Raw genomic sequence first — 11,051 nt, 5'->3', positions numbered from 1 at the left:
TATGAACTCGCTTAGTATAAGGTGTTGGGTTGCCACTTGAGAATATTATGCTTAGCTCACACGTGTTAGGTGTAAAGTTAATGAAATTTTTATTAAAGTCTAAAGCACTAATCTTCTCATGTACGAATACCAACAGATCCAATCCACCAAGAAAGTTGTAGGCTTTTTAGCAAAGGTTATTTGATCACTACCCTCTTTCTTCTGCTTTCTTATTATAACTGGCAATGATTGGTTCCAGATTTGATGATAGAAATGTTACAAGAAAGAAGATGAAGTAGAAGAATATGGAGGTTATTGTAGCTTCAAAGAACGTCTTTCATCATTCTTCTCTAACTACAATAAATTAAACCACCACCACCCCCACTTCTTCTCAAGTCATCAATTATTTGTTATTCCACTAAGAACATGGTCAGGGTTTTAGTGCAAGATATCGGTACTGGCATTGATTGAATGCTAATGAATCTGGATCCTCTACCCATCAGGGTAGAGTTCTATATTTCATTCACGTCTTTTTACGACACAGTAATGGTGTGGTCTATACGAAGTAGGTCTCATTCCTCTTGTGTGATGGAAAAGTGTGAGAGAAGTAAATCTTGAATATCTGACAATTAAAGTTTTGTTAATTCCAACCCACTAGTTACTTGATACAATTAATCAAATTTAAATGAAATCCTTATGAATGGTAGGTTTAAGTAGAGAGCCAAAACAGGTGTTTAATCTGAAAAGTACCAAACGTGGGGTTGTAATGATATGAAGCTTAGAAACATTATATGAGACAGAGGAGTTGGTTAGTTGAAAATATAATGCCATTACTGTGTGTGTCCACTTCCCTACTTAGCCTTTCTTGTCTCTTCCTAAATTTTCTCTCCATAGCATAATTTTATCTATGATTTTATCATGTCTAAACTTATTCTCCCTCCTTTCTTTAGTGACTTGTTTATTAATGTGTTCTACTTTCATCAATTCTTTTGGTGAGTCCAACTTTCCAGCTTGATGCCATCTTATCATTGATTGATTAACTTCTACTTTGTCCCTCCAAATTCAATTTTGAAACTTTGCTTTGATTACCTCTTATTGAGCTATCATCAAATTATGTAAAGATCTGGTTTTTTCTTTTATGGGTTTTGTTTCAGTTTGGTCAGGTTTTCGGTTGGTTCGTTGACACGGTCCAATTTTCAACCGGTGTTTCAATCTCCCGAACTGAAACCAACCTGATAGTTAGTTTGGTTCAGGTTGGTCGGTTAGTTTCTAAATCTGACCGGTTCAGTTTTACCGGACACCATTTTGCTTCAGTATTTTTTTTTCCTTTATAAAGATTGCTTTTCTTCTACTCCCTTTCCTTGGAAGTCATTTTGGCGGGAAGCGGGTCCCATTGAATCAAAACACACATACAAACTCTCTCTCTCTTTCTCTCTCTACATGTCTCCTTAAGAGTCAAGTAGACTAGCAGTTAGTAGTAATAGTGGTAAGTGGCGTGTAATAAATACAGGCCAGCAATGGCAGATGGAATACACTCATCGGAGAGGACCCTTTGGCTCTCTCTTTCAATCTCTCTCCAATTACCTTCCCTGATGGGACTGAGAAGATAAATTTTCATTAAGTTTTATGGTCAATTCAACTCCACAGTTGTAGATGCAGAGCAGAAAACAGAGTGTGATCTCTGCAAGAATTGATGAATTCTTCTTTAAACTGTAGAAGAAGAAGTAGAAGAAGTAGTAGGAGAGTTTAAATTCTTCAAGAAGCCATTATGGTTACTGATGTCTTCTTTCTCTGGTTCCTCATCTTGGTTAGCATCCCCAAGCTTAGTCTCTCCCTTACCCCAGATGGGCTTTCCCTCTTAGCCTTGAAATCTGCTGCTGACCAATCCTCAGATTCAGACACCTCTGTCTTCTCCGACTGGGATGAGAACGATTCTGATCCATGCCGGTGGACTGGAGTTTCCTGCATGAATACGTCCAAATTTACCGATCCCCGAGTCGTTGGAATCGCCCTCGCCGGTCGGAATCTTCGTGCTTACATCCCCTCCGAGCTGGGCTCTCTGATCTACCTTCGCCGTCTCAACCTTCATGGCAACCGCTTCTACGGCTCCATTCCTGACGAGCTCTTTAACGCTTCTTCTCTCCACAGCATCTTCCTCTACGGCAACAACCTTTCTGGTGGCCTTCCTCCTTCCCTCTGCAACCTCCCTCGCCTCCAGAACCTCGACCTCTCCCAGAATTCTCTCTCCGGCTCTCTGTCCAAGGATCTCGGCAATTGCCGCCAGTTGCAGCGTCTGATTATCGCACAGAACAAGTTCTCCGGCCATATTCCCACCGGAATTTGGCCCAAATTGTTGAGCTTGGTTCAGCTCGACCTTTCGTCGAACAACTTCAGCGGATCGATCCCTTCTGACCTCGGTGAATTGCAGTCTCTCTCTGGTACGCTCAACCTCTCCTTCAATCAATTCTCTGGTCACATTCCTTCCTCTCTGGGGAAATTGCCCTCGGTCGTGAGTTTCGATCTCCGACATAACAATCTCAGCGGCGAAATCCCTCAAGATGGGACCTTTGCTAACCAAAGCCCCACTGCGTTCCTCAACAACCCTTCCTTGTGTGGGTTCCCACTTCAGGATCCATGCCGTTCTACCAAATCTCCACAGACGGCACAGAACACTCCAGGTAGTCGGAATTCAGCGCCGGCGTCGGAATCCAGCTCGAAGAAAGGATTGAAAGCAGGTTTCATCATCCTAATCTCAGTTGCAGACGCCGCGGGAGTGGCATTTATCGGTTTAATCATCGTTTACATATACTGGAAGAGAAAAGACTCCAACAATGGCTGCAGCTGCACAGGAAAAAGCAGATTTGGAGGTAACGATAAAGGCATGAAGAAATTTTGTCCTTGCTCTTGCTTGAAGGGAATTTCGAGTAACGACTCTGAAATTGAATCTGAGAAGGACAATGGGAGTAACGGAGGAGAAGGTCAGCTAGTTGCGATCGATAAAGGATTCACATTCGAACTAGACGAGCTACTCAGAGCCTCTGCGTATGTGTTGGGGAAGAGTGGATTGGGAATCGTGTACAAGGTGGTTCTGGGTAATGGAATTCCGGTGGCCGTAAGGAGATTAGGTGAAGGTGGAGGTCAGAGGTATAAAGAATTCGCGGCGGAGATACAGGCGATAGGGAGGGTGAAGCATCCAAACGTTGTGAAATTAAGAGCTTACTACTGGGCTTCTGATGAAAAGCTTCTCATCTCTGATTTCATCTCTAATGGTAGCTTAGCTTCTTCTCTTCGCGGTGAGTCTTCTTCCATTTTCTTTCTTTGAAGCTCTGCAACCAATGCTGTGAATCGGTTCGGTTTTGGTTTACCAGTTAAATTTCAGTTTGCTTTTATCGAAATTCAAACCAAACCAATTATTTGATCGATTTCGATTAGTAATTTGTTCGGCTCAATCGATTTTCTCTAAATTTGAAAAAAACACTCCACAAATCCCTGATCCCCTCGAGCCCGACCCAAATGGAGAGGAATTTTAATTTATGTGGGTAAGGAATTTTAATTTATATGGTTGATTCTTGAATTTCAAAACATTATTTTTTTTTTCTTTCTTCGATAAATTAGTAAAACAGTGTTAAGTTTTATTTTAGTTAATTTATTGGAGAAAATAAAATCATGCTTTCGAATTTGAACAAGTGTCAAGAATTCAACTAGGTGGGGTTGAAATGTTTTTTTCTCTAGGAGAAGATCTAATTTCAATTCCCTTCCCCATATAAACATGAATTAATGCGGGAAAATCTAGAAATTGTCTTAATTACTGCTACTAATTTTTTTCAGGGAGAAATGGGCAACCATCACCGAGTTTGACATGGGCAACTCGGCTGAGAATCGCTAAGGAGGCAGCGAGGGGGTTGGCCTACCTACACGAATGTAGCCCAAGAAAATTCATCCATGCAGACGTGAAGCCATCCAACATTCTCCTGGATAACGAATTCCACGCTTACATCTCCGATTTCGGCCTAAACCGTTTAATCAGCATCACGGGTAGCGATCCATCTTCTTCTGGAGGACTGATAGGTGGGGCCCTTCCGTACATCAAGTCGACCCAACCCGAGAGGCCCAACAACTATCGGGCCCCCGAGGCCCGGGTCCCTGGAGCAAAGCCCACACAAAAATGGGATGTCTATTCCTTGGGGGTAGTACTTATGGAACTGTTGACTGGAAAATCTCCAGATACGTCGTCGGCATCGTCGGTAGCACCCCCATCTCCGACAACGTCATCATCATCAACGGCGGCGGTGGCGGAAGTACCAGATTTGGTGAGGTGGGTGGGGAAGGGGTTCGAGGAGCAGAAGCCATTGTCGGAGCTAGTGGACCCGATGCTGCTAAAGGAAGCCCATGCTAAGAAGGAGGTGTTAGCCGTTTTCCATGTGGCCCTGGCATGTACCGAGACGGACCCTGAGGTCCGTCCCAGGATGAAAACTGTTTCCGAAAATCTTGACAGGATCGGCAGTTGAGTTGAGTTGAGGCCCACAGGCTCAATCGGATCCGTAAAGCCCATAAAATCAGTTTTTCTTTGTGTTATTTATTTTTTGGGCCACACCATGCCAGGCCCAAGTGTTATCAGCCGCCAGCGCAGCAAAGGTCGTTCTCTTCTATTTGTTTTGTTAGGATATTCCATTAATTTCTTGAAGCCACATCGATTGAAGAATTTTAGTTTTTTATTTTATTTTATTTTATTTGTTTTCACCTTAACTGATGATGAGAGAAAAATGAAAATGAAGGAGAATAATAAGAATATGGACCCGAATCTTTTTCAGAACCTTTCTTCCTGAGCTGCGTTGAATCCAATGCTTGAAGTGACGAGAGTGGACCCCTGTCAGGATAATCAATCATCAAAGTTGTTGGCTGTATAGGCCGATACGTATCAATACTGTTGAAAATTTCTTTTTAAGTGTCGGCAACAAAGGAGTGGTTATTGGATAGCTACACAAGCAGGCCTTGGACGCTTGCACGAGCCCAATCCAATTAGGAAATATGTTGGAGAAGTGGAGAGGAACTAGACAAGATCTCCTACTGCGTAGTTAATGATGGCTGTCAACTTGCTGGGCTAGCTCACCCGTTGGGCCCATTTTGAAACCCAAGACCCTTCTCTTCTTGGGTGTGATGGCCCAAGCCCATTAGACCAAGGAGCTTTAGACACATCCCTATCTTCCTGTTCATGGCACTTGTATCCGTTGACTCAGCAGCTACGGCCTACAGGTTGTGTATACGTTGAGAACATCAAATTGGTGTTTTGAAAAAGCAGAGGGGTATTCTTGTCTTTTTCATATCAAAACATAACCTTTATTATTATTATTTTTTTGTTAGAAAACATAAACTCTTATTTTGAAACCCTTGAAAACCCAATTTTTTTTTCCTTTCTTTCAATTTTTTTTTCTTTTTCTTGAAAATTTCCATAATGGCTTAAATAAAGAAGAGACAAGAGCACAAACCTACGACTCTGTAGCCTCTTCTTTTGCCTTTGCCTTCGAAACAGAGTTCTCAAGCAAAGTTTACCAGACACATTTTATAGCTTAAAACCCCTTTTAACAAATAATTGAAAAAAATGCTTTGGGCGGGGAAAATGTGTTCTTCAGCAAAAGCATTGCCAAATGGGTCTTACACAACCAAACTTTTCCCCCCTCAATGCATAGGGAAATAGGAATTCTCTCTGCCATTACCATCAATTCCATGTGATTGGATGATGAAGGGGTGTTTTGCACAACAAGGCATGGAAGTATATGATGGTAGATGAATTATCAAATGGTGACGACTGACGAGGGTTTCTTTACTCCCCCATAAGTCAACAAAGCTTCAACCTTTTTCTATTTTATGTGATTATTTTGTCTTATAAAAAGGATCTCTTTTTGGCAGAACTTGTAAAGAAGATCATAAATCATAACTACAAACATAGGTATCTATTACCCAAAAAAGGAAAAAAAACTACTGAGATAGGTATCAACAATGACATTATAAAACTTAAAAGGATGGATAAGGGAAACAATTTTTCTGGGTGAATGGACAAATGAGAAACATTCATGATTCATGCTCAAGTACCCTGAATTTTTCTCTTTTATATAAAACTTAAGAGGATGGATAAGGGAAACATTTTTTCTTAGTGAATGGACAAATGAGAAACATTCATCCCCAAGTACCCTGAAATTTTCTCTTTTAGATAGTTATTTTGTAATAATATGTTGAGGTATCCCTAACCCTAACATAATAAATGGTCAGTTTCTGTTAAGTCATCTGGTATTTGAATTATTATTATCTGTACTTCTTGCTTACAGGATTAGTGACAATTCATTCGACGAAATGCCCCAACCAAATCTCAATTCCTATCAAACCTGAAACTTGGAACCTTAAACTAGTCCATATACAATATCTCACTACACACATATTCAGAGATTCAATACTGCAAAATAATTCAGTAGTCTATATTCCTCCACGATTCATGGATTTATATTCAAACTGCATATTTACAGGTCGCTTGAAGTTACCTTAACTAGAGGTTTTGAAGAACTTTCGCAGGTCGTGGAGACTTGTTCACTGTCCCTTAGTTCATCCACCAATCTGGATAACTTGTCAACGATCTCCCCAGCACTTGGCCTTGAAGATGGGTCTTCTTCCACACACGATCTTGCTAGATTAGCTAATGTCACAGCTGCATCGAATGAATAATTCTCTCCCAATGCACGGTCCATCCAGTCTCTGAGTTCATGCGGATCTTCCGACATTAATATGGATTTGATCTTATCTGAAAGCCGAACAATTTCTTCTCCCTTGTCATCAGCCCTGGTTAATGGAGTTTGACCTGATAAGACCTCGAGCAAGACCACCCCATAGGCAAATATATCAGTGCTCACAGAAACAATACCTTCTCGAAGATACTCAGGAGCTAAATACCCTTTATCCCAAGTGGTTGGATCTGATGAAATTGTTTGAGAATCCTCTGTACTGTACTCAACACATTTTGCCATTCTAAAATTTCCAATCTTGGCACTGAATTCTTCATCTAAAAGGATGTTTCGGCTCTTGATATTCCTATGGATGTAGCTGGGGTTCATAATTTGGTGCATGTACTGTAAGGCATTAGCCACATCCAAGCATATACGCAGCCTCTGGTTCCAAGTTAGGAAACAGTAACAAGATGCAATGAATTGGCTTTTCACTGCTAACCCACCATGAAGCCAATCCTTCAAGGAACCATTCTTGGCATATTCAAACACCAGGAATGAATCAGGGTTGTCGATCAAACAGGTACCCAGGAGTCGAATTATGTTAGGCTGGTTGTAGTGGAAGGTGTCATGGAAAAGTTCAAAATCCATCCTGGAGATTGTTTCTGGAGGTACCCTCTTAATGGCCAGATTCTTCCCATTTAGGCGGCCATGAAACGTGGATCCCTCGATCAAGTTGCTCGAATTGAAGTCCTCTGTGGCTCTCATTATCTCCTCAATGGTGTAAGTCTCCAACACCATCTTGTGGGGTGTGGTCGTCTCAAGGGCCTGACTGTCAAAAGGATCTTGCTGACCTTCGAACGATGATTTCTTCTCACTGGTTGTTCTGATACTTAGTTGTTGCAGCTCCAGATCCCCATTCTCGATTATATTTGGCTTCTTCTTCCTCCACTGCATCACCAAGACCACTGCTGCAACAGCCACAAAAGAGATTAGTGCTACTCCACTGAGTGCAACATAGAGTACTATTTTCCACATTGTTGATTTTTTCTTTCGATGTTGCTTGCCACGATTAATGACAGGGCCAGTCGCAGGGTTAACCGAATTGGATTGAGGATGTTTAGAAAGAAGATCAAGGATGGGTTTTTGCTGTAGTGGGATCAGAATACTTGAAAATATTTCTGGGCTTTCAAACTTGAAGCTTCCTGATTTGTTATTTGCAGAGATTATGGCTTCTGCACTGACATTAAACTTGGAGGCCAGGTTTGGAATTGTGTCACCTACACTAATAGGATAAGTGAGAAGAAGTCTTGTTCCTTGTGTGATCTGTAACTGGGATGGGCAGGCACATCTCAGTGGGATCAGTAACCGGGCTTTGTCTTTGAGATCCCATGGAGGGATATAGGGGTTCTCTTCTCTGATTGCTTTGCAGGTAGTCAAGCCTTCCAGTGATTTTGCAATTCCATCAAAGCTTTCTCCTTTGAGAGTAGTCTTTGTAATTATAGCACTGAAGAAGCCATGATTACATCTACAATCAACTGGGATTAGCAAAGGCTGATTTTGGAGAAGATTTTTGGTATTCGCAGAGAACCCACTAGCTTCTGTAATGGTTGCAACATTGAGGCCCAAGTAGAAGCTCAGATTATAAAGGGAAGAGTAGTATGAATTGGTGTAGAACATGACATAACTGTTGCAGTGGTCCTGCAAGCCAACACCATCACAGCGGTAGCCCAAAGCGCCGGGCGAGTTGGTTTCACAGCTTACCAAACTGTGGGCTTGAGCAGAAAATAATATGAAAATCAAGAGGAGCATAGCTATCAAACAGAGCTTACTGACAATAGTGGCCATGACCACTTGCTCAACATACAAAACCTTCAGAGTACTAATAAAAAATGGAGAGAGTCGAGGAGAATGCTCTTTCCTTTGAGAATCCTCCAATTACATACTTGTCCTTGTTGGGTGAATATTTTGGATCAATACAAAGTATTACAAACTACAGATTTCGAAGTTGGTGTTGAAAAGTTTAAAGACTGGGAAAAGAATACACTTGAGAGTTGATGATGAACAGGATTCTTGGGTATATGACAGATATCTGAATATTTTAAGAAGGTATTTTAGAGGGATTTTGCTTGGCAGCAGTGCTTTACGTGTTCTTTGGTACACTTGAGCCTCAGGTTTGTGGATTTTTATTTGCGGCTGCCAAGAAAATCTGACGGTCTAAAATTAAAGATAAATTTCTTAATTTTACATTAAAGGATTAATAGTTATCAAATTTACAAATAAAAATCTACTCTTATTTCCTTTTCTGTCTATTTTCTTCTTCAATAGTTCGTCTGGTTTTTTTGCCATCTGAGTTTGGAACTGCTCTGATTTCTCTGCAAAAACTTGTCTTCTCTTTCAATAGAAACCCCTCACTCAACCGACACTTAGAGTGGTGTGAAATTGGATCACGGTGGTTGTTATATTGATCAAGGACTATACGGGCGAAGTAGCTATGATTTGTACGATAAGAGACCCGAAAGCTTCTGCCCGAAGGTAGAGGCACAGTTGGATGTCAAGAATGGAGTGCAAAAATACTGGGTTAAGCTTCTGCCTGAAGGTTCTAGCCAGGGAACCATGGATGTTTCCATGCCAGGTTTGTGAGCAAAAACCGACCTGTAATAGACTTAATCCTGTATTTTTCCATGAATCGATTTTCCCTGGAGAAGAACTACAAGTGGGAACGAGCGTGCAGAGGTGTTGAAAAGACGAACTAGTGGGGGAGAGAACCGACAGAAAAGGAAAGAAGAGTAGGGTTCTTATTTGTAAATTTGATAACTATTAATCCTTTAATGTAAAATTAAGAAATTTATCTTCAATTTTAAACCGTTAGATTTTACTTGGAAACAGGTTTGAGGTATGAATGATTCCATTGGGTCTTAAGTTAAGGGATGTTTCCTTCTCAGGTTCTTCATCAACTCTGCATCAATTTCTTGGGCTTCAAACCTGTTTCACCACGTTTTTTTGTATATAAAATTCATTCAAAAAAAGGGAGTTTTCAAGACACCAAGACAAATATGACTGTTGCAGAGACCTATACATACATTCATGCATAGGAGGCCACTTATAGTTGGAATAAGGTTGATGCATGAAGAATATTTTGAAAGCAAATCAGCAATATTGGCGTGGAAACTATGGAGGAAGATAAGATCTGAAACCCCAGAATCGGCGTTGTTTGTACGCTAAAGATGAGGCAGAAGAAAGGTTTATGGGGAGAGTCAAACTGGCCATGAATGGCTCAAGTTGACAAACACCAATACCTAGTAACAGAGAATGATATAAACAGCTTAAAGTGAATGTACATCATTCCTCAATTTTATCGATTACAGTAAAGAGTGAAATTAAAGGAACTCCTTTCGGCCTCAAAAAAGAACTTCTTTCTCAGGTGTTGTCAAACAATGGAGACGTCAGCTATCCTTTTTCTATCAATATTTGTAATCTGTCTGCAGATTTGAAATGGATATGGTCTGGATGGAGAGTGCAACTAGAGGTGTAAATCGATCGGATTCAGAGAATATGCTATCGGTTTTTGGACGGATTCAGTTGGATTCAGATGATAGTCCGACAATAATTTTCTTAATTAGATTCTTTTAAATGATTATGAATATAGATTGAATACAAGTTTTCAACTGACTGTTGACATTTTTACTATTTTATTTGTGAATGTTAGGTTTGAAGTATAAGAATTTGACAGTTTTCGTAGTTATTTTAGTAGAGAACCTAGAAAAATAGTCACATATCTAAGTAAAAGATCTGTAAAAATAAGGAAAAAAATCCAATTAAGTAACTAATCGAATAATTTTATCCATGAACAAGAAACACACGAATGAGATAATGAAACCATGATAATCCATAAGGGACAAAAAGCAAGGATTTGGGCAATAAAAAAAGGAGAGCCAAACAATTTAAAAAGAAATTTCCAAAGGCCAAAAGCCAAAAGATCTAAAAGGAAAAATAGTAACTAACGAATATTTTATCGGACGAATACCATAATACAAAAAAAAGGGGAAAAAAAAAAATGATCATATTAGTAATTAGATGGATTCAGATATCCCTAAACTAAACTAACGCAAATTCATAAGTAGATTTCGGTTATCCATTTACATCCCTAAGTGCAACTCATGTTTACATAGGAGACTCATTCTCGGCCTTCCAATGCTGAGTTGATGCTTTTGATGAAACACAATCTTTTACCTTATCCCCTCCACCACATATTCAAGAAAGAATTCACTTCCAAGCATTGACAAGGTATGCCTCTTCCTCCTCTAAATGTCTAACGGGAGGAGGTGAAAACATTGATATCTCAAGAGTAGATCAACTTAA

At 40.2% G+C, this 11,051-nt stretch overlaps 2 protein-coding genes across 2 annotated transcripts; one reads left to right on the top strand and one right to left on the bottom strand.

The window, feature by feature from the left end:
- Positions 1-1,412: 1,412 nt before the first annotated feature.
- On the top strand, positions 1,413-4,960 carry LOC149006356 (Leucine-rich repeat protein kinase family protein). The gene is made up of 2 exons (XM_089164540.1): positions 1,413-3,272; positions 3,808-4,960. The coding sequence occupies exons 1-2, from the start codon at positions 1,748-1,750 to the stop codon at positions 4,485-4,487; spliced, it is 2,205 nt and encodes a 734-aa protein (XP_089020666.1). The 5' UTR covers positions 1,413-1,747; the 3' UTR covers positions 4,488-4,960.
- Positions 4,961-6,200: 1,240 nt separating this feature from the next.
- Positions 6,201-8,742, bottom strand: LYK2 (Protein kinase superfamily protein). Its single transcript, XM_089166136.1, has one exon. It carries the CDS (start codon positions 8,535-8,537, stop codon positions 6,492-6,494), a length of 2,046 nt encoding a protein of 681 aa, XP_089022262.1. The 5' UTR covers positions 8,538-8,742; the 3' UTR covers positions 6,201-6,491.
- Between the last annotated feature and the right edge of the window lie 2,309 nt (positions 8,743-11,051).

Source organism: Hakea prostrata, chromosome 8 (genome assembly GCF_041222555.1).
Source record: "Hakea prostrata isolate BN-2017 chromosome 8, UWA_Hpros_2, whole genome shotgun sequence".
In the NCBI taxonomy this organism is placed as follows: Eukaryota; Viridiplantae; Streptophyta; class Magnoliopsida; order Proteales; family Proteaceae; genus Hakea; species Hakea prostrata.
This window is presented reverse-complemented; position numbering and strand designations above follow the sequence as displayed.

What these genes read in the sequence shown, in the direction of transcription:
- LOC149006356 (XM_089164540.1), top strand. Translation starts at nt 1,748, where the DNA reads ATGGTTACTGATGTCTTCTTTCTCTGGTTCCTCATCTTGGTTAGCATC. An exon ending in CTTAGCTTCTTCTCTTCGCG is followed by an intron (nt 3,273 to 3,807) that starts GTGAGTCTTCTT and finishes AATTTTTTTCAG; the next exon opens with GGAGAAATGGGCAACCATCA.
- LYK2 (XM_089166136.1), bottom strand. Translation starts at nt 8,537, where the DNA reads ATGGCCACTATTGTCAGTAAGCTCTGTTTGATAGCTATGCTCCTCTTG.